This window comes from Schistocerca piceifrons, chromosome 4 (assembly GCF_021461385.2).
Source record: "Schistocerca piceifrons isolate TAMUIC-IGC-003096 chromosome 4, iqSchPice1.1, whole genome shotgun sequence".
Classification (NCBI taxonomy): domain Eukaryota; kingdom Metazoa; phylum Arthropoda; class Insecta; order Orthoptera; family Acrididae; genus Schistocerca; species Schistocerca piceifrons.
The window spans coordinates 386,057,580-386,082,078 of record NC_060141.1 but is presented as its reverse complement, the minus strand read 5'-3'; the positions used below and the strand labels follow the sequence as shown (position 1 = coordinate 386,082,078).

The following is a 24,499-nucleotide window of genomic DNA, read 5'->3' as shown; positions in this document are numbered from 1 at the left end:
ACAGCCATGGGTACCGGGATGGCCCCCTCGTACGCCAACCTATTCATGGGTCGCTTAGAGGAAGCCTTCCTGGTTACCCAGGCCTGCCAACCCAAAGTTTGGTACAGATTTATTGATGACATCTTCATGATCTGGACCCACAGTGAAGAAGAACTCCAGAATTTCCTCTCCAACCTCAACTCCTTTGGTTCCATCAGATTCACCTGGTCCTACTCCAAATCCCATGCCACTTTCCTTGACGTTGACCTCCATCTGTCCAATGGCCAGCTTCACACATCCGTCCACATCAAACCCACCAACAAGCAACAGTACCTCCATTATGACAGCTGCCACCCATTCCACATCAAACAGTCGCTTCCCTACAGCCTAGGTCTTCGTGGCAAACGAATCTGCTCCAGTCCGGAATCCCTGAACCATTACACCAACAACCTGAAAACAGCTTTCGCATCCTGCAACTACCGTCCCGACCTGGTACAGAAGCAAATAACCAGAGCCACTTTCTCATCCCCTCAAACCCAGAACTTCCCACAGAAGAACCACAAAAGTGCCCCACTTGTAACAGGATACTTTCCGGGACTGGAACAGACTCTGAATGTGGCTCTCCAGCAGGGATAAGACTTCCTCAAATCCTGCCCTGAAATGAGATCCATCCTTCATGAAATCCTCTCCACTCCACCAAGAGTGTCTTTCCGCTGTCCACCTAACCTTCGTAACCTCTTAGTTCATCCCTATGAAATCCCCAAACCACCTTCCCTACCATCTGGCTCCTACCCTTGTAACCGCCCCCGATGTAAAACCTGTCCCATGCACCCTCCCACCACCACCACCTACTCCAGTCCTGTAACCCGGAAGGTGTACACGATCAAAGGCAGAGCCACGTGTGAAAGCACCCACGTGATTTACCAACTGACCTGCCTACACTGTGAAGCTTTCTATGTGGGAATGACCAGCAACAAACTGTCCATTCGCATGAATGGATACAGGCAGACAGTGTTTGTTGGTAATGAGGATCACCCTGTGGCTAAACATGCCTTGGTGCACGGCCAGCACATCTTGGCACAGTGTTACACCGTCCGGGTTATCTGGATACTTCCCACTAACACCAACCTGTCAGAACTCCGGAGATGGGAACTTGCCCTTCAGTATATCCTCTCTTCTCGTTATCCGCCAGGCCTCAACCTCCGCTAATTTCAAGTTGCCGCAGCTCATACCTCACCTGTCTTTCAACAACATCTTTGCCTCTGTAGTTCTGCCTCGACTGACATCTCTGCCGAATCTCTTTGCCTTTACAAATGTCTGCTTGTGTCTGTATATGTGTGGATGGATATGTGTGTGTGTGTGTGTGTGTGTGTGTGTGTGTGCGAGTGTATACCTGTCCTTTTTTCCCCTGAGGTAAGTCTTTCTGCTCCCGGGATTGGAATGACTCCTTACCCTCTCCCTTAAAACCCACATCCTTTCGTCTTTCCCTCTCCTTCCCTCTTTCCTGATGAAGCAACCGTTGGTTGCGAAAGCTTGAATTTTGTGTGTATGTTTGTGTTTGTTTGTGTTCGTTTGTTTGTTTGTCTATCTATCGACCTGCCAGCACTTTCGTATGGTAAGTCACATCTTCTTTCTTTTTAGATATATTTTTCCCACGTGAAATGTTTCCCTCTATATATATGTGTCTGTTGTGTGTGTGTGTTTGTGTGTGTGTGTGTGTGTGTGTGTGTGTGTGTGTGTGTGTGTACGTGCGTGCTCGCGCGCGCGCGAGTGTGTTCTTGTCCCTTTTTCCCCTCAAGGTAAGTCTTACCGCTTCCGGGATTGGAATGACTCCTTACCCTCTCCCTTAAAACCCACATCCTTTCGTCTTTCCCTCTTTCCTGATGAAGCAACCGTGAGTTGCAAAAGCTGGAAATTTGTGTGTGTGTGTGTGTGTGTGTGTGTGTGTGTGTGTGTGTGTGTGTTTGTTATTGTTTCTATCAATGTACCAACGCTTTTGTTTGAGCCTGCATATTGGTCCATGGCTTAGGGTACCTCATGCCAATACCAGCCTTTTCCTTTCCTGTGTAAATAGAGTGAGTGGAAAATGACCGTTTATGTGTCTCCATAAAAGCCATAATTTATCTTATCTCCATGGTCCTTAAGCAAAATGTACATTGACAGCAGTAGAACTGTTCAGTAGTTGCCTCAAATGGTGGTTATGGAAATTTTCTGAATAGTGCTTCATGATAAGAATGTCATCTTTCCAGGGATTCCCATTTGAGTTCACATCTGAGCAGTACTCAAAAATAGATAGCAGTAGTGTTCTATATGCTGTTTCCTTTAAGTATGAGCTACTCTTTCCTAAAATTCTGCCAATAAACAATACTTAATCATTTACTTTGTGTGATATTGTCCTTACACGCGCATTCCAGTTCATAGCGCTCTGCGTGTTACTCAGATATTTAATGGGCACAGCTGTATTCAAACATCATGGGATTGTTTTCCCTAATCATGTACATTTTTCTGCATTTACAGCAAGCTGCCACTTATGAGGCCAACTAGAAATTTTTTCTAAGCCATCTCATATCCTCCCTAAAGTCACTCAACGACAGTATAGCATCATCAGCAAACAACCTCCAGTTGCTGCCCACCCTGTCCACCCGATCATTTATGTATGGTGAGAATAATAACGGTCCTGTCACACATCTCAGGAGCACTCCTGACAATACCCTTGTCTCTGATAAACATTCGCCTTTGAGGACAACATACTGGGTTCTGTTACTTCTGAAGCTTTCCAGCCACTCACATATCTGGGAACCTATTTCGTATGCTCTTACCTTCGTAAACAGTTTGCTATGTGGTGCCGTGTTAAATACGTTTCGAAAATCTAGGAATACAAAGTCTACCGGTTGCCCTTCATCCACAGTTCGCAAGATGTTTTTAAAATCATGCCGATTCATGGGCAGACACTTTTCCGTCTCAAGGAAATTTGCTATATTCAAACTAAGAATATGTTCAAGAATTCTGCAGCAAACCCATGTTAAGGGTATTTGTCTATAATTGTGTGGGTCCATTTATTTACCCTTCTTATATGCATGAGGTACCTGTGCTTTTTTTCCAGTCACTTTGGACTTTGGTACTTGCTGTGAAACAGAAATAGTATTCCATACGGACCTGGCGAGCTATTTGTTTACAATTCTTTCAGTTTCCTCTCTTCGCCAGAGATGCCTGTTATTTTGTCCCCCATGTAGGAGTCTGTGTGATGGTCAAACAATGGTATGTTTGTATGATCCTCTAGCATGAATGAAGCAGGCTTTGACACACTGTGCGATTTTATGTAAGACCATCATATTCTCGAATTCTCGGCAAGGTCTTTCACTAAGGTATGACTGTTCAAGTTGTAAACTTCAGACATCAATCTTCATGTAGGGATCTGAATATTTTCTGTATCACAATCTTTTTTTAACTGAGAGTGCAACAGTTTCTGCTTCCTCAGCAGTTTCCGAATTTTATTATTAAACCATGTTGGATCTTTGTCATCCTTAATCCAAAGGAACATTCTTACCCATTGCGCAATTTGCAATCTGTTTAAACTTTGCCCATTATTCCTCTATGTCTGTCATATTGGAACTGAATGATGTCCATTCATTTTCTAAGTGGGGTGCTAAAAATTGCATATCTGCTCTGTCTAGCATAAATACCCTCCTAGCCTTCTTAATGGCTTTTATTAACTTAAGTAACCATCTTCCGTATGATGTGGTAATTGCTAATCCCTGTCTCTACATTATGATGTTGATAAGCTCGGGCCTGTTTGCAGCCACAAGGTCTAGACTATTCCCTTTGCATGCGGGTTGTGTAGCTAGCTTTTCAAGACGGTTTTCAGAAAACTTATTCAAAAGTATTTCACAAAATTTTGTGTATGTACTGTCTGCAATGAATCCAATAGACATTGCAGTCTATATTCATTAGATTAAAGTCGCCTCTAACTGATAGTGCATGATCTGGTCATTTCCACACTGCTGAGCATAAGACTTTCTTGGAATGATTTTATAACTGATGGAATTGTGTGGCTGGTAAAATAATCCGATAACAAACTTCAGTTTATCTAGGCCTGCTACCCATGCCTGGATAACTTCAGACTGAATTTCGACCTTGATGGACACAATATTTTTGCCAACAGCTGTGAACACTCCACCTCCTATGGTGTATATCCTGTCATGTTAAACATTCCTTGCTTCATTAAATATTTCAGAACTTTCTACTTGGGGTTTCAGCCCGCTCTCACTAACTTTCCTGGAGGGCAGTAAATTCAAGAACTTTGTTACTTCTACAGTTTACTGTTAAATTTTTATAGTCGAACTGTCTTTTCTTTATATGTGGCCCATTTCCTTTCTCTGTGTATTGATTGGTGAGTGTTCATGAGGGGATCTCGAACTACTGCGTAACCTATTAAGAAAAAGTGTGCATTCCAAAAGTACTATGCTACCCAAGTAGCTACTTCCTTCATGTAGTGCACTGACATGTCAAGGAGAGTCCTAAAATTCTCCACCCCATAATGCTGGCCCAGAAATCTACAGAGAAGATTGTCACAGTCAGCAGATACCCTATACTCTGACTCCTAACGGAAGGACCCCGATCAGTTCTAGGAATAATGCTGTAGATTGTGAGTTCTGCTTGCACCCAGCGAATGAGGGCAGCAGTCGTAACCACTTCTGCCAGCTGTACATATGAACTAAGGATGGTGTCGGAACTCAGGAGACAGTCTTCATTGGTGCCGACATGAGCTACAGCATGCAGATGATTGCACATTCAGTAGCTGCAGGCAGGGCCTCTTCCACATCTTGGATGAGGGCCTTCCCTACCACCCCCTCCAACAGACACATAGAGTGCACATTACATTTCTTTCCAGTACTGGACACTATTTCTCTAATGGCCTCCCTAACATGCCTAAAATTGGAGCTGCCGGTAACCAGTTAACCCCTCCACTTCATATGACTCTCCACTTCAAATGATGCAAACTCGCTACAACGCACCACTCAGCCTGCAGAAAGTGGAATCCCCTGTGATGGGTACTCTGCAAGGTGCCTCGGCCGTAGAGTATTTGTGCGAAACAAGTGATTCCTGAAATGTCCCATGTGACATGCCAAATGCTCTATGGCCACTATACCCTGAGGCGGCAGCCTGCAGGTGGCTGACTTTGACCATAAGTGTCTTCAGGTGCTCGCGAATTGCAGGCAGCTCCTCATGCGTCTCCACACAGCATGTACACATCCTGTTCATCCTGCTGCTACTATCTTAAGCATTGAACTGTTAGCGTGTATACGACCCGGGAGATCCAGGAAAAACATGAGAATTTTTTCATATGGGACAAAACCAGGAAAAACCTGGGAATTTTTTAGAATTTGGGAATTTTTCATTGTTTTAGTTTTCTGTTAGTTTTGTAATTTTCACTGGTGAGAACTGATACTCTAACAAAGGATATTATTGTATCCCGCTACTGCAGAATAGTACTTCAACAATAAAACATAAATGAGTGAAAAAAACAAAAAATAACTTAAACTGCAAAGATAATGCGCCATATACAACAAAGAAACAGTGCTCATGCAAGCATCTGTCAACAGCAAAATGTGTCAAAGGCTTTAGGAAGACTATGCAATGCTTCAAAACAACAAATTGCCTTCGATGACTGTGAAGTCACAACTGTTTACATTAAATTCGTTTTAGCAGTTACAAGTGGGCTCATGCGCATGCACAGCTGAGTTGTGTTTGAGTAGTAGATTCTCCCACTTCTGGCTACAGGAATGTGGCTGTTGGTTGTGCAGGAAGCTAGATGCTACCGCGAAGCATCCAGCGCACGTTGGTCAAATCGATTGTTCATATGATTTTTGAAACGCATTCCTGTTGGTTTTTGAACATTTTTGAACACACTTTAAGTTGATTTCTGAATGAATTATTAGTTGATTTTTGAATGCGTGCATAGTGTACGTGATGTGTCTGTCAGGAGAATCATCGTTGCATCTAGAAATTAACTATCCACAGACAAAAGGAGACAGGGCTATACGAGCTGTGCAGAGCAAAGCTGAATGGATGAATGCCAGTCACTGTCTGATTATGTGGTAGATTGGGTTTGCAAATGATCAGCGTTGTTATAATTACTAGCGAAATCCATAAATTCAGACTACCAGAATGGAAATACATGACTAACAGGAATAACAGGTGAGAAAGATAACGTATTATCTTCTCAGTGTATCCAAGAAAATGAAATTTTGACAGAAAATTTTAGGCCAGATCGCTACACTAATAAGGACCAGTTGTACAGTCCCTGGCTAGCAGCCGCTTAAGTTCTATTCTGGAAGTAACGCGGAAAACGCGTTGTACGAACGTGAAACAACGCCTAAGCGGAGAATAATTGCGGGATAACTAAACCTATGATTGTGGCAGGGTTAGTGAAGTTAATCGGCGAACAAATTTTGACAATGCTGTGTGAAGAGGTGTGGCACTGCGTGTGGGTGTTTTTTAAAGCAAATATCGTAGATCCGGGGCGGATGCGCAGAGCTGTCGGCGTTTTAGTGGGTGGTCTCCACGTGACCCGTGTTTACATTTAGTGATTTTATTGTTTCCCCTTCGTTTACTTTCATGACAAGTGAAAACAAAACGGAAATCTGTGGCTGGGTGATATCAAGTGAATTAAAATACATTCACATAATTACGGAAGGCTAAAATATGTTATTAGTTTCAGATTTTATTATATTTCCACCTTTCTGACAGTCTAACATTAATCGCCTTGCAGAACAATGAAGTTATTTTTGTTTGTTTGCTAAAGAATTTTTACCTTTATTGACCTTTTCCGCAGAGGCAGTCAATGTATTTGAAACGAAATGTTTAATTCCACGTACTGGCTAGTTTCAACTGCTTGCTGCATTTCAGGTTCACGTTTTCATCTTCTAGCACATAATAAAGAACCAAACATGATATAATACAGCACTGGTGCTCCAAGAAAATTTACATACTGAAAACCACACTGAAAAGCTTAATATCAGGTTGAGGTCTACTTAATTGGGAATCTGGGAATATGAATGTGCACTTTAAGTATGCACTTCAATTGTGCACATTTATGTGTGGTTCATGAAATTCCGATGCTCTTGGAGTATCCTCTGATGTCTTGTTTCTTTTATGACATAATGTGTGATCTTTCAATATTTTACACGTATGTACATACGGGCTTCCTACGTCATGATAGCTGCGCAAGCACGGTGTCACCTGTTATCTGTGCTCTCTGGCAAATGCTGAAACGAACCTATTTCTAACAAGTGGCATGAAAATATTGCGAATGGTAGTTTGAAAAGCATTACTTTCAAAGTAAATATCCTTTTACTTAAGTTGAACTATGTGCGAGAATGTACCATGAATTTCTTAATTCACAGAGTGTTTGACTCTAATTTAATAATCGACTCTTTGATGACGAGCCATTTAGAAGAATTTTGAACCCCGAAGATCAGACATTTATGTTATTATTAAAAATTTTACTGGCATATTTGTGTGATATATCTTAAAAGTGTAACACGTGCAGAAAAGGTCAACATTTTATGCGAAAGCTTAGCTTCTCTGGCAGCTTATTAACCTTAGAGACCAATACTATATGTGAAAGCTTTGCTTTTCTTGTAGCAACCCTATGTATATTAATTTAAACTATTAAATCTCCCTGTGATGTTACTGTTGGCTGACTACATCACGTGTCCTATGCTCTGAATATCCGCTATCATCGGCTGGCGAGATCACGTGACATGAGCTATGACTGGCTTACAAAAGTGCATCGGAATCTCGATTTCAGTGATTTGGAAGGTAACATGCGGTGTTTGGTGGAATTCCAATATATACTTTCATAATACAAAAATACGCAGTGTACGTGTTGCTGCACATCAAAGATATTTCTAAAACGTCTCTTTTTTTCCCTGAGTTTCGTTTTCTAAAATGTCAGGAATCCTACGTCCTTATATAAAATCATAATCATTCAGAGGATTGATAAGTTTTGCAGTTTCAAGAGAAATGGAAAAAGTGTTTTTTCACCTGGGAGAAAGTTTATTTTTAACCGGGAAATTTGGGAATTTTTTTTCCTTGTCCGCGTGTACACCTTGACTGTGGAAACAAGTAGAAAAAACTAAATATGTAATTTGGTCCTCTCCCAGTACATCACCAGTGTTCACTTTTTGGTCAGCCATGCACTTTAGAAGTGAATTTGATCCTCTGAAAATTGGTAGAAATCCTGCTCTCTCTGTGTGTGTGTGTGTGTGTGTGTGTGTGTGTGTGTGTGTGTGAAATTAAATTATGTAATTTTTAATATTTATGCCTTTTGTGTTTGTGTTGTAATTGAAATTAAATTATGTAATTTTTTCTTTGCAGATGTTAAAATTTTTTATGGATCTCAAGGGCAAAATGCCAAATAAACTTATCAGAAAAGGATCATTCAAAGAACAGCATTTTGATAGTAATTGTAATTTCCTATATCATGAAGTTGATAAAGTGACTGAAAGGGTGAGTATATCAGATATTCTTAATCTGAACAATTACATCTACTGAATGTTTATGGTATTCCTACTTCTCCTACCACATCAGCTTTTACTTGTCATTTCAATCTGCAAAATAGTTTTGCCTGTACAGATTTGTAAGTCTTTGGATTGTGTGTGTTTTGTTCAAATGAATAAAGTGTAATACTGTAATATCATTTAATCTTTTGTATTTGATATTTTATTTCTTATGAAAATTCATACAAAGGTGGTGCATAATGCAACATTGCAGTGCCCGTGTTGTTCAGAACAACTATGTTATGTTCCTTTGGACATTTATGCATGTCAAGCGTTTGACTCGGTGCCCCACTGCAGACTCCTAACAAAGGTACGAGCATATGGGATTGGTTCCCCAGTATGTCAGTGGCTCAGAGACTTCTTAAGTAATAGAACCCAGTGCATTGTCCTCGTTGGTGAGTGTTCATCGGAGGTGAGGGTATCATCTGGAGTGCCCCAGGGAAGTGTGGTAGGTCCGCTGTTGTTTTCTATCTACATAAATGATCTTTTGAATAGGGTGGATAGCAATGTGCAGCTGTTTGCTGATGATGCTGTGGTGTATGGGAAGGTGTCGTCATTGAGTGACTGTAGGAAGATACAAGATGACTTGGACAGGATTTGTGATTGGTGTAAAGAATGGCAGCTAACTCTAAATATAGATTAATGTAAATTACTGCAGATGAATAGGAAAAAGAATCCCGTAATGTTTGAATACTCCGTTAGTAGTGTAGCGCTTGACACAGTCATGTCAATTAAATATTTGGGCGTAACATTGCAGAGCGATATGAAGTGATACAAGCATGTAATGGCAGTTGTGGGGAAGGCGGATAGTCTTCGATTCATTGGTGGAATTTTGGGAAGATGTGGTTCATCTGTGAAGGGGACCGCTTATAAAACACCAATACGATCTATTCTTGAGTACTGCTCGAGCGTTTGGGATCCCTATCAGGTCGGATTGAGGGAGGACATAGAAGCAATTCGGAGGCAGGCTGCTAGATTTGTTACTGCTAGGTTTGATCATCACGCATGTGTTACGGAAATGCTTCAGGAACTCGGGTGGGAGTCTCTAGAGGCAAGGAGGCATTCTTTTCGTGAATCGCTACTAAGGAAATTTAGAGAACCAGCATTTGAGGCTGACTGCAGTACAATTTTACTGCCGCCAACTTACACTTCGCGGAAAGACCACAAAGATAAGAGAGATTAGGGCTCGTACAGAGGCATATAGGCAGTCATTTTTCCCTCTTTCTGTTTGGGAGTGGAACAGTGAGAGAAGATGCTAGTTGTGGTACGAGGTACCCTCCACCACGCACCGTATGGTGGATTGCAGAGTATGATGTAGATGTCTGGAGGAACAGATGGGGACTACAACCGTTGTGAAACACAGGATATGCATTACCAGTTCTGAATATGGACAGCCATCAGCTGTATAATGGAATGACCACAACAAAAATTAGTGCCGGACCAGGATTCAAACCTGAATTTCCAGTTTATCATGAGCAGTTGCCTTAGCATTGGGTTGTCTAAGCACATTTTGTGGACAGACCCAAAGTTGCAGATGTTGTCATGTATATACCTGTTCCTTTGGATGTGCATGCCTGTCCGAAGGAACACTGCATTGTACTTCTGAACAACACAGCCACTGCAATATTGTATCTACTGACACTGGCAAGTGGCTTTTCAATTAAAAGGTCTCCCTTGTATGGAAAATGTTTGTTGCTACTGTCAAAATTAAACAAAAAGTGTTGGTTTTGTATAAATGTATTTGTACTTAGAAGGAGGGTGCCTTCACCCTGCTGTGGAATAATCTGATTGCTCTGTGATACCTTTTGCTATTGCATTGTGTAGCAAGTGAAACCATTGTAGCAGTATGTGTGTGCATTAATTAAGAATACGGCGGCACCCATATCAACTTGAAACTTTAGATCCTCTTTACTAATGATGTGTATTAGCCCAGATTGAATTTTGCCCATTTTTTTTTTTTTTTTTTTTTTTTTTTTTTTTTTTTTTTTTTTTTTTTTTTTTTTTTTTTCCCTTGGGCTGATAGACAGTTATCAGGCATTGGCACTGATTGCTGAAACATAGTTGCCAAGAGTCAAGACTTGTTCCTGATGAAACACACATTGTCACTGTGAACGGGCATGAGTTACAGCTATGAAGGTGATATCAGTACAGACAAGATTTTCATAACCAATTATACATTTGAGTAAAGGATGGGAGAAGGTACTTGCTGACTGTAGCACAGATGGCTATTGAATTTGCTGTACTGGCTGAGATTAAGTGATGGCAAACTAAGTGCTTTTTATCATGGGCACTAGGTCATATATCTAACTGCTTTTCAATATACTGTTGGTTTTCTTATGTTGCTGTAATTGCATGTCTACTATGGAAGATGGTGACTAGCTGGTAGACAACACTGTCTCAAATTTGTAAAATACAGAATCGTTGGCAAACCCTATTTGCACTGCCAACACCACTTCTAAAAGTTAGGCACATTTTAGTGTGTCATTGATACTTTGTTCTGAATTGCTTCTTGCCTTGGATACACTTCATGATCAGGTGCTATACATGCTCACACATCTTGTTGAGTGATTCTACATAAAACACTTCACAAGCTTGGTTTTTAAAATTGCTCTGTTGCGTAGGCTGTGTAATTCAGCAGCTCAGGCTAATTTGTAATGACCAACTTTCTTATAACATTGACTGAATTGAAATTGGGTGGCCACCACACGAGTTTAGGGAAAACGGTGAGTGTTCAGCATACTGGTGTATCTAAGAAGGCTAACTTTTGTACTGCCATGTATGAATCACTACTAGAAGATGCCACCTTTGTGAATAGGGTCACTTGTCTGGCATTACACTATAAAAGACTGACTGTAAACTTCCAAACTCTTCTTAAACTCACTTTTTAACAGAGGAAGAGATGGTTGTACTAAGAGATTTCATACTTGAGTTTTTGCTGCTGTCATGGTTCCAAAACTTTGGTTATGCAATGAAATAATCGATAATTTACGCGGGATACATTTGGGTCATTCCATGTCATTTCATCAAATTTGAGATGATGTTCCAGCTGATTGTCTCAGATTTGGCTGAAATTTAGCTCACCAATGCTACAAAGTGTGGAACACTCATGTACAAAATTTTAACTTCCCCTGCCAATTAGTTCCAGAATTATGGCTTGTGAAAGAAGGTGGTGTGACCCAGAAATTGCAACCCGCATCTGGCAATCTATCTTCAGACCCAACTTCAGGTCTTAATAACTTGGAGCTATTCCGCACAGTCCAGTGAAATTTTCACAACTCAGTAACATCCACTTAGACAACACACTCTATGAATCAAAACACCAACATATTTCTGAGGGAAAATAAAAAAATTCAAAACGTGATTAAAAAAATTTAATACGTTAAAAGGTACACATTGTAGGTGCCCTCTATGCCAAATATAATTCACTCAAAAAGAGTTTTTTTTTTGGGGGGGGGGGGGGGGTGTAAACTTAATGTGGCCTAAACACACACAGAACTCATCTTGCCCATATCAGTCATACAAACAGAGTTACATACACACGAAAATACAAAAATTTGAAAAATTGCCTGAAAAACATGGATTTTCTAAGTGTGATAGCACAAAAGGGACATGTGATATCCAAGCCAAATTTCAAACACTGCATAAGTGGACCATAATATAATATGTGGCAAAATTTCAACTTGTTATTGCAAGGCATTTGTGTACAATAAAAGTTGACAGAGATGTTAGGTTTCTTTTAACACAATTTAGCAAGTAATATTGATGATGCAGACAACTTGTTTCAGATAAAGCTGCAGCAATTGTTGGGAACCATTAGGCAACAGAAAGTTAAACAATGGTAGTTTTCAGGGACAGAATGAGTCATTGTTAGGCAGGAACAACAAAGGAAACAAGCAACAATTACAGGTTACTCACATTTTTAAGATTCTAGTTCAGACTGGTCAATACTGTTGTGGGAAGTCAGTATGGAGGCAGAAGAGTGTACTAGTAGTACTTTTGTTCAAACAAGTTGCAGTATTGGTAGAACACAAGCATCTGATTGTCATAAAACAACATATGGAACAAAATGTGGCATTTGCTTTGTACTGTATGATCTGGATGAATCGGGCCAAGATTTGTTGCTATGGAGATCCGGGATACACCCTGTGGGCACAAGAAGTACAGTTCCAGGAAACTTTAGTGTATGTTATCGTCATATGAAAATGTTTCTGGATACGTATTATTTCCTTCAAAGAAGTTCTTTTGATCCATTTTGGATTCATAAGAAGACAGTGAAGTGTAGCCTCAGAGAAATTGATATAAAATCAGTATTGAAAGTGAATCAGTGCATGGGACTTAACATGAAACCAGGACAAAAGTTATGTTCCAGGTATGTTAATACTGCTAAAAAATGAAGAATATTCTGATAATTTACGTGACAGTGGTGAAGAGTATCAGCCAACTACAACCACAGCGGATGAGCATTTAAATACGTCAGTGACTGCTCTTAGTTTGCCTCCCATGGAAGACACACAAAGTTGGGAAAAGAGACAGGCCCAGCTATGGTAGAAGAAAACTACAAGAATCTCAAATGGAATTAAAACACAAAATAGCTGACACGCTAATGGTGGAAGAGGAAGAACTATCTGGTCCAAAGGAACAGAAATCATGCCAGAAATGCTCTGATTTGGACAAAATTGTGCATGATTTGAAAGAAAAATGTGCCATATCCACACGCCAGAAAAAAGTAGCTATTTTTACCCTTGCACTTTCCAGCTGGTCTATTGACTACACTGCAAAGGAATTCAATGTTTCTACATATATGGTAAAGTAAGCTAGGAAAATAAAAGCAATCCAAGGAGTGCTTCCACAACTTCAGCAGGCTCAGGGTAAGCAATTGAATTCAGAAATAAAGGTGCTAGTGTTGGAGTTTTATGAAAATAATGACTACAGCCAAATAATGCCTGAAAAAAAAAACAAAAAAAAAAACTATGTAACGGTGAAAATGGGAAATGTACATGTACAGATGCAAAACAGACTGTTGCTATGCAACATATCAACTCTATATGTAGAATTCAAAGAAAAGTATCCCAGTACCAAAGTAGGTTTATCATCTTTTTTCAATGTTCGGCCAAAATGGGTTGTGCCTGTAAGTGCAAGGGGCACACACAATGTTTGTATATGTGAGACCCATCAAAATGCTAAGCTGATGTTTGCTGCTATAAAGGATTCTGGTCTGGATTACAAAGGTGCAATGAAACTGCTAGTGTGTGACATCAGTTCCTACCCGTGCATGATAAACAGGTGTGAAAAGTTTCCTGGTAAGGCAAATCTTGCAGAACACATGAATAACAAACTGTATGGTGAACTCCTTATGGATGACGATGAACTTGTTTCTTGTAAACAATGGACACACATGGATCGCACAAGTCTTGAAACAAAGCAAAGTACAGTGGAAGATTTTGTTAAAATGTGTTGTCAAAAAACGGACAAACTGACCACACACAGCTTCACAGCAACAACACAATCGGCTTATCTCCAGTTTTGTAAGGATAATTTGAAACAAGATGAAATTATAGTAATACTAGACTTTTCTGAAAATTATGCGTTTATAGTTCAAGATGTCATCCAAGGATATCATTCGGACAATAGTCAAGCAACTCTCCAGCCATTTGCGATTTACTATAGAGGTGAATCAGGTGATGTGTCTGTCATGAACATGTGCATTTTTAGTGACTGTTTAATTCATGATGCCGTTGCAGTTCATGCCCACATTCACACTGTCATGGAATATGTGAGAAACAAGCTGCCTCACATATATTTTGCGAAATACTTCAGTGATGGGGCAGCTAGTCAGTACGAAAACTGTAAAAATCTAAAAAAATTTATGCATGCATTACCATGATTTTCAGATTCATGCAGAATGGATTTTTTTTGCAACAAGTCATGGTATGTGATGGTATTGTATGTGATGGTATTGTATGTGATGGTATTGGTGCTACCATTAAGTGCATGGCATCACGAGCTAATCTGCAGCACCCTACAGGAGGTCACATTCTAACATCTCTTCATTATTTACCTGGGTACAGAAAAATATCTTTGGCATACAATCATTCTATGTTTCAAAAGATGAGGTAAAATCAGTCGAAGAGTTGCTAAAAAGCAGACTAGAACACGTTAAAACTGTTGCAGGCACAAGGAGCCATCATCACTTCTCTCCAGCGAACTCTCACAATGTGCAGATGAGCAGACTGTCCGGTTATAACTGTAGGTTCATGCACAACACGTGTCTTCACAGTGTGTCTGACTCAGGATTCAGAAGCAAAAGCAGCAACATACAACCAGGTTGCTATGTTATTGCTGTTTATGATGACAAATAGTACTTAGGATGTGTTGCAGAGTGCTGTGAAGCAGAAAGTGATGTATTTGTGAACTTCATGGCACCAGCAGGACCATCAAGATCATTTCATTGGCCACGTTTGGCAGACAGGTGTTTGATTCCTTTTGAACATATTCTTATGACAGTTACAGTTCCTACCACAGTGTCAAGAAGACAGTACAATTTGCCACTCAATGTACAGAGTACAGTAGCTAAAGTGTGGGGGAACTTCTGTTCGAAGTAAAATAGACTGGTTTTTAGCAGTTAAGGTGCAGTAAACATTAATGATAGGTTGTGTTAATCTGTCTGTATGATGTTGCTTAGTGATTAAACAGTTGTGGGAGAGGATAAGAAGAGGCAGAACAGTTTACGATATGTTTTTACAAAATTGTGTTGTGGAACAATGGCCACATCACCAATAATGTCTGTCAACTTTCATTGTACATAAATGTCTTGCAATAACGTGCTGAAATTTTGAGATATATATCATTATGGTCTACTTATGCAGTGTGTGAAATTTGGCTTGGATACCACTTGTCCCTTTTGTGCTACCACACTTCGAAAATCCATGTTTTTCGGGTAATTTTTCAAATTTTTGTATTCTTGTGTGCATGTAACTCGGTTTTTGAGACTGATATGGGCATGATGAGTTCTGTGTGTGTTTAGGCCACATTAAGCTTACCACAAAAAATTTGTACCCTTTTTGAGTGAGTTATATTTGGCATAGAGGGCATCTACAATATGTTCTTAATGTATTACATTTTTGAATCGCATTTTGGAATTTTTTATTTTCCCTCAGAAACATGTTGTTGGTGTTTTGATTCATGGACTGTGTTCTCTAAATGGATGTTACTGGGTTGTAAAAATTTCACTGGACTGTGTGGAATAGTTCCAAAGTTATTAAGACCTAAAGTTGGGTCTGAAGATAAATTGCCATATGCGGGTTGCAATTTCCGGGTCACGCCACCTACTTTCACAAGTCATAATTCTGGAACTAATTGGCAGGGGAAACTAATACTTTGTGCACGAGTGTTCCACACATGGTAGAATTAGTGTACTGAGACTATGAGCTGGAGCCCCTGGTTGAGTTGACATGGAATGACCCATTTCTCATCTACACTTGTTATCCCATGATCGAATCACAATGGTACTTCAGGCAGTGTTTCCAGAACAATATTTTCAATTCTTTGTGGGCCAATATCCAACCAGAAACAAGAGAGTAGTTCACCAGGACCCTAAAAATAACAGACTAATTGTCAACCAAGAGAAACTGGAGGCTTTGTAAAAAGTAAACTGATTGTGCCTTGTTACACCACCTACTATATTGTGCGTAGCATACTTTAGGCTCTCTCAAGAAGTCACCTGTGGCTGTGGCCTCTGCCAATGTAATATTTATCAGCCTTAACTAACAATAAGATTTACTGCAGCTGTGTTGGTATCACCATGTGGCAGGAACTTAAGTGATTCAAAACACAGTGCTCATACAAGCGTCTGCCAACAGCAAAATGTGTCAAAGGCTTTAGGAAGACAGTGCAGTGCTCCATGACAACAAATTGCCTCTGATTAGCGTGACGTCACAACTGCATACATTAGATTTGTTTGAGCAGTTGCGAGCGATCTCATGCGCAGTTGAGTTGCGTACTTCTGACTACAGAAGTGTGGCAGTTAGCTGTATAAGCAGTAGCAGCAAGCAGCCAGATGCTACCCAGAAAAATTTTACTGACGCCCCTAAGCTGGCAGTGTCACGCGTGCGTAACAGTCCCGGATCTAAGGGACGGGTGGCAAATCGGGATATCTGCCCCGGGCAGCAATTTCAGTTGGGGAGGGGGGGCATTCATATCCTTGGCGAAAAAGACCTTGTTTCATAAAGTGCCTAGCATCCAGCACACGTTGGTCTCTCTATTGTTCATATGATCTTGAATCCCATCCCTGTAGGATTTTGAACATATTTGAACAAATTCTAAGTTTATTTCTGAATGAATCACAAGTACATTTTTTGAATGCGTGCATAGTGTACGTGATGTCTGTGCCAGGGGATTCCTCATTGCATCTAGAAATAAACTTCCGTGCAGACAAAAGGAGACGGGGCTACACAAGCTGCGCAGAACAAAGCCGAACCCGTGAATGCCAATCACTGTTTATGTGGTCGACTGAGATTGCGAATGATCAGCTTTGTTATAATTACTAGTGAAATCCATAGGGTGAGACTACTCGAGTGGAAATAAACGAGTAACAGGAATAAGAGGTAAGAAGGATTATGTATTATCTTCTCGGTGCATCAAAGAAAATGAAATTTCGACAGAAAAGTTTTGGCCAGATCGTTACACTAGTAAGGGCCAGTTGTACAGTCCCCAGATAGTAGCCGGTAAAGTTGTATTCTGGGAGTAGTGCGGAAAACACGTTGTACGTACATGTAACAACACCTAACCGGAGAATAAACGTGGGATAACTAAACCGATGATTGTGGCAGGGTTAGTGAAGTTAACCAGAGAATAAGTTTTGACTCTGGCAAGAATAGTTACAGAATTAGTGATAACAAGGTTGTTTATTAGGACGAGGAGGGAGAAGAAACTGGGACATCACACAAATTATGGAAAAATATGACGATTCCAAGTTTATATAAAAATTTCGTACTACTACTTTTCAATCTCATGCTTGAGAAGCTGGAGTGCATGAATGAAATGTGAAACTATTTCCTAACATAAAACTTTTTACTTGTAGGTGGCCTAATAGGCATTTGATATTGGTACTTCGTGAATTATATTCTGTGGTGCTATAAAAAATGCCAAAACAGTCTCGTTTATTTGGTGTGTATAACAATTGCTGCAATATTAGACAAGCCTATTTCGTTTTATTTAGCAGACAGTGACAGATACATGTAATCAGATCAAGAAACCACACCAGTCTTGGTTACTATTTGTATTAACTTTCTCAGTATTAGACAATGATATTTCAATTTTTCACGTTTGACGAACTTTGATGAGTTAATAGATTTTTGCCCAGAAAGGAAAGCACACCATGTAAAGCTGTAGCAAGAGTAGAGAGAAATAAATTCTAGGACTTAAGGATTGAAGAAATGTGTACTGTCATGCTTGTTGCTTGTCTCTTGTCTTTACTGGTTTTATGTATCCTATATTTAATTTTATGTCACAAAACAGCAGGTTATTAGCTAATAAGCAATAAAAACTGCAAATTTTCTGAAGAGTTCTTGTTCTTCTGGTTACAAATAATCCCATCCAATATTAATTGTGAGTTGTTGTTGTTTCTTTTAAGAAAAAGGGGTGCAGGATGTCAAACCAGCCGATTGGGAGCAGGAGAGGCACCGCAGGACATTTTAATTTCCCGTCTTAAATATAGTTTGATGGCATCCATTACAAAATATTACACATTTGAATTCCAAAGAGTGAAATACAGTGACATGCGATAGAAAAATGCTGTGTGAAGAGCGTGGCACTGCACTTTGACACACTTACGACAACTTAAGTTTTATGTATCAGACTTCTCAGAAAGATGTGTGGTACAAATTGAACATCTTTTGAAAGGTCATTTTTTTTTTTTTTTTTAATTTTTGGCGTCCTACCTCATACACTCGATGGGGGGTGGAGGGGGGGGGGGGGGGGCACTATCTTGTGTTGCCCCAGTTCGGAAGTATCGTAGGTCCGGGGCTGGTGCACAGAGCAGTCTGAGTTGTTGTGGAGAGGTGGGTAGTCTTCATGTGACCCGTGTTTACATTTAGTGATTTTGCTGTTTCCTCTTCATCTATTGCTCTCACGTCAAATGAAAGCAAAACTAATGTCTGTGACAGGGAGCTATCAAGTGAATTAAAATACATTCACATAATTACGGAAGGCTAAAATTTGTTATTAGTTTCAGACTATTTTATTTCCACCTTTCTGACAGTCGAGCATTAATCGCCTTGCAGGATAATGAAGTTATTTTTGTCGGTTTGCTAAAGAAATGTGGTTTTTCATTAATCTTTTCTGCTGAGGCAGTCAGTGTATTGGAAATGAAGTTTTTAATTCCACATTACTGGCTACTTTTAACGGTTTGATGAATTCCAAGTGGACATTTTCATCTTCTAGCATGCTTGGCATTATGCCGTAATAAAGAATCAAACATGAGATAATACAGTACTGGTACTCTAAGAAAATTTACAACCGAATCTGGACATGAGAATGTGCACTTTAAGCTTAATTATGCATTGTAGTATGGTTCACGAAATTCCGATGCTCTTGCAGTATCCTCTAATATCTTTTTTTTCTTTTATGCCATAATGTCAGATCTTTTAATGTTTTACACATACGAACATTCAGGGTTCCTGTGTCATCGTAGCTGCGCAGTCATGGTGACGTGTTATCTGTTACTCTCTGGCAACATCTAAATCTACAGGGTTAGTCTGCAATTCACACTTAAGTGCCTGACAGAGGGTTCATTAAACCATTTTCATGCTGCTTCTGTACCATTCCAGTTTCGAATGGCGCATGGGAAAAAGGAACACCTAAATCTTTCCGTTCGAGCTCTGATTTCTCTCGTTTTATTATTATGAATATTTGCCCCTACGTAGGTGGGTGTCAACAAAATATTTTCACATTCAAAAGAGAAAGTTGGTGATTGAAAGTTCGTAAATAGATCTCACCGCAAAGAAAACCGTCTTTGTTTCAGTTACTGCCACCCCAACTCGTGTATCATATCAGTGACACACTCACCCCTACTGCACGATAGCACGAAACGGGCTGCCCTTCTTTGCACTTTTTCAATGTCCTCCGTCAATCCTACCTGGTAAGGATCCCACACCGCACAGCAATATTCCAGCAGAGGACGGACAAGTGTAATGTAGGCTGTCTCTTTAGTGGGTTTGTTGCATCTTCTAAACGAACCTATTTCTAACAGGTCATGGGAAAATATTGAGAATGATTATTTGAAAAGCGTTACTTTCAAAGTAAATTTCGTTTTACGCAAGATGATCTATGTGCTAGAATGTACAATGAATTTCTTAAATCACAGAGCATTTGACTCTCATTTAAAAATCAACTCTTTGAGGATGACCATTTAGCATAATTTCGAGCCCAGGTGATCAGACATTTATGTCATTGTTAAAAATTTTCTAGCACATTTGTCTAATGTATCTTAAAGTGTGACACGCGCATAAAAGATCAACATTATATGTGAAAGCTTAACTTCTCTTGCAACTTATTGATCTTCGAGAGTAATATGTGAAAACTTTTCTTTTATTGTAGCAACACTATGCATATTAATTTAAACCGTTAACGTTTCCTATTTGTGTGGTCGCACTACTTAACAGTGATATTCCTATTGGCTGACTACATCACGTGTCCTGTGCTCTGAATATCTGCTGTCATAGGCTGGTGAGATCACATGACATGAGCTATGACTGGCTTACAAAAGTGTGTCACAATCTCGATTTCAGTGCTTCAGAAAGTAACATGCGGTGTTTGGTGGAATTCGAATTTATACTTTCGTAACACAAAAATATACAGTGCGCATCATACATCTGTCCAATACGTGTTTTTTTTTCCCTGAATTTAGTTTCCCAAAGTGCCGGGAAATTCTACATCGGCATATAAAACCATAACCATTCAAAGGATTGATAAGTTTTACAGTTTTGAGGAATAGTATACTGCCACTTTACACGGAAAAGTGTATTTTCACTCTGGAGAAAGTTTATTTTTTACTAATCTGGGAATTTTTTTTCCTTGTCCATGTATACATCCTGGCAAGACTTTCACTTTTAGATCAAGAACTCCTCATCTCACTTTCTTATAACATAATTCCAACAGACAAGTTGCACATTATTTTTACATCCAATAAGCTTAAAAGCTATTTGGAATGTAATGTTTTATAATTTCAAAGTTCTGTGGCAGCAAAAGGAGGAAAGGCTTCGGTGGTAAGTTGGTTAAAAGTGTATAAGAGGAGAAAGAGTGCATTTAGTTAGGCCTGTGCGACTTTTCATGCACCTAAGAGTCTTGCTCATATCATGTAGATGTGCAAAGCTAAACATACATGGTCCAAATGCAGAGACTCTAGCCTCCACATTCCTGATAGGGCAACAAGTGCAACAGTCATCTGCATTTCCTTGTTTTTATTCTGTTGTTACTCTGCTACCACTAATGATTACATACTCACTTATTTTGTGGCCAGGTAGTTCACAAGAAACACATTGAATTTTTTAGAAGGTAGTTACATGGTAATTACACATTTCTTTGCCTGTGGTTTGCTAGTTCCACAGGCAGTAGAAAGAGTGGGGAAAAATGTTGTCTTTAGTTCGTCCAAAATATGTGTAACCTGGAAACAAAGAAGCACACAGTGTGTACATTTCAAAGGATTTTGATGGATCTGGGATGCTTGAAGCTATAATGGTTCTTAACTGTCATGACTGGTATAGCTTCTCTGTATTTCATTTTCTTTGGCCAGAGACGACACCTGAGTCAAGTTTTTGAAGGATAGTCAATTTTTTTTTCGTAGACGAAGAGTGACATTTAGTATGCTCTGAAAAGTATTTATTAACAGAGAACTTCATGCTTCAGTTTTATCTTTGTTACAAAATAATAACTGTGGTAGCAGTTGCCAATAGCAAACTGAATATCTGGAAAACTGGGCATAATAATAATAAAGATTTTATTGTCTTTAGGCCATTACAGCAATTGACAACGTCAAATGAAGCTACAATTTATAATACAGTGTGATAAGTTATTGACTACTGAAATATTTTAGCTTATATTACAATAAATGTACAGTGGGTCATCTGTTGGATTACTGCATTTTACAGTTGAAGAATTCATTGATATCATAGAACGGGTGGGCAATAAACCATTCATGCAGTCTTTCTTTGAATGTATGTTCAGGAAGATCCTGTATGGCATGTGGCAGCTTATTAAATAGCTTGTGCCCTGTGACTTCATAGCTATTTATTGATTTTGATAGTCTGTGGTAAGGCGTGTATATGTGTTTGATGCTTCTTGTGTTGTAACAATGTACATTTTCTCTATGTTTCACATCTTGTAGGTTCTTCTTCATAAAGATTAAGACATTGTATATATAGAGGTTTATTACAGTCATAATTTTTTGTTTAGTAAATAAGGGTTTGCAGTGAGCCTTATGTGAAGAATTTGTAATTATCCTAATGGCTTTCTTCTGCAATAATAGGATGTCATGTATATGACTACAGTTACCCCACAAGATAATGCCATAGGATATTATACTCTGGAAAAATGCAAAATAAGATGATCTGATGTATGTTTCAGGTACACAATTTCTGAGTTGTCTTAATAAATAAATTACTCTAGATAGTTTACTACTAACATAGTTTACATGTTGGCCCCAGGATAACTTTTCGTCTAAATAAACTCCCAGGAATTTAACAGAACTAGGGTCATCAGATAGTGGCTTGTCTCTTAGGGTGAAGATTATCTGCTGAGTTTTATTTTCATTTAGCAGGAAACCATTTGCTCTGAACCAATATGCTGCATGAGTGAGTGTATTTTCAGCACAGGTTTTAAGATCATTAAGACTGTTACTGCTATGGAGAAAAGTCGTATCATCTGCATACAATACAGTGCTGGATCTAATAAACGAGGGGAGGTCATTGATCATTATCAGAAACAGGAAGGGCCCCAGTACAGATCCCTGAGGCACACCTACTTTAACATTTTCTATGTTTGACATTTCCTTACCAACACAAACTACCTGTTTACGGTTGTTGAGATAAGCTTTTAATAGTTTGAGACTGTTTTCTTTGATGCCGTAGAATTCTAGTTTCTCTAGTAGTGGCATGTGCTCAACACAGTCGAAGGCCTTGCTTAGGTCACAGAATGAGACCTGAGCAAAGCCTTTGTTCTCAAAAACTTTGAGGATGTAACTGACTACCGTGTTGATTGCATCAATGGTCGACAGATTCTTCCTAAACCCGTATTGTGTATCATTAATTATTCCTAGATTCTCAAAGTGAGATGATAATTGTTGGTACATGATGCATTCTATTACCTTGGAGAATGCGGATACTATTGAAATAGGCCTGTAGCTAGATGGAGAGTCTTTATCTCCCTTTTTGTATACTGGGACGATCCTAGACAGTTTTAACTCATCAGGAAAATATCCCTCAAGTAAGCACTTGTTTATGCTATGGGTTAAGGGGTAGAGAATGCGGTCACACACTTTTTTTAGCAGGTTGCATGATATGCCATATATATCTAAGCTATCAGATGATTTCAGTTGTTTTATGACCCCTTGTACATATCTAGGCGATACTTTGGAGAAGGTTACCATGCTTGTATTTAGTGACTGTCTACCCCAATTTTGGGAGAGTAACTCTGATGGACTAATGTCTGGTTTGATAATTGTGTCTCCTATTTCTTTCACTGAATTAATAAAAAACTCATTGAGTGTTTGTGGCGGGATATTAATTTTGTCTTTTTTAGTATCTGTGGCAGCACTGTTAATTACTTTCCAAGCGGTTTTGCATTTATTGGTGGAATTATGTATGCTGTTGGCATTGTAGGTTTTTTTGGCTTGCAGGATGGCTTTTTTGTATTCATTCCTGCATTCCACATAGGCTGATTTGGCACAGTCAGACTTCATACTATTGTATATGTTGTACAGTAACAAAACTTGTTTCTTTAGATCTGTCAGCTGTTTAGTGTACCATATATTTTGTCTGTTTTGAAATCTGGATTTGTGGCTGCTGTCCATTATTTTGATTTTCTTTATGGGAATACTATGGTTAAATAGGGTCAAGAATGCATTAAAAAATCTATCAAATATTATTTTGGCTGGCAGGTCATTACTTGATGTGTAATGTCCATCGACACTACAATGGCCAAACCAGGATCTGTCAGCAAGGGAATTACGAAATGTGTTAATTTTATCCTCAGTTATGGGTCTGGTAATCACAACTGTTGGGACAGGTCTGTTTGCATTGCTCCTATTGAGGGGAATTTTACTTGCATAATTTAGAGATACGGAGTCATGGTCAGAGAATGGGAACACTACAACTTCGCATGTGTTTTCAGTGGTCTTGAAGTTTACAAAGATGTTATCTAAACATGCTTTGTTTCTTGTGGGCCTGTTATTAACATGATGTAAATTGTATTGTCTTAGTAAGTTTTCCAGATCTGCAACACTACCCTTACATTTAGTAGCATCAAAATCAGCATTCAAATCACCTCCTATTGCAATATCATAATGTAGCCATTTAATATTACTTAATTTACTCAATAGCATGTCCATTTTTTCTAAAAATATGTTAATGCTTCCCTTTGGTGATCTGTACATGGATACTACTATTAGCTTATGACTATTAATGACTATACCCGTAACTTCAAAGTGCTGTTCATCACACAAGGAATTTAGGTCTAGTTTGGTTATTGTACAATTGAGTGACTGGTTGGAATAAATTGCCACACCACCTCTAATGTGCTTTTTCCTACAGTAGCTATTTACTATACTAAAATTGTCAAATTTGGCAACTGCAAGTTCATTCTCATTAGCCCAGTGTTCACTCAGACAAAAAATATCAAACTGGTTATCTTTCAGTCCTTGAACGTTAAGGTAATATATTTTAAGATCCGTGCTCTTATTGCTT

The 24,499-nt window shown here is 39.2% G+C and overlaps 1 protein-coding gene across 2 annotated transcripts in view; it reads left to right on the top strand.

Moving 5' to 3' along the window:
• Positions 1-24,499, top strand: part of LOC124795116 (serine/threonine-protein kinase PRP4 homolog) — a 164,002-nt gene that overhangs the window by 129,134 nt on the left and 10,369 nt on the right. For both annotated transcript variants that reach the window (XR_007016646.1, XM_047258972.1), the window contains exon 15: positions 8,362-8,493. Coding sequence is in view for 1 of the 2 variants with exons in the window: in XM_047258972.1 (XP_047114928.1) it covers positions 8,362-8,493 (132 nt within the window). In the remaining variant the exon portion in view is untranslated. The remainder of the gene's footprint in view (positions 1-8,361; positions 8,494-24,499) is intronic.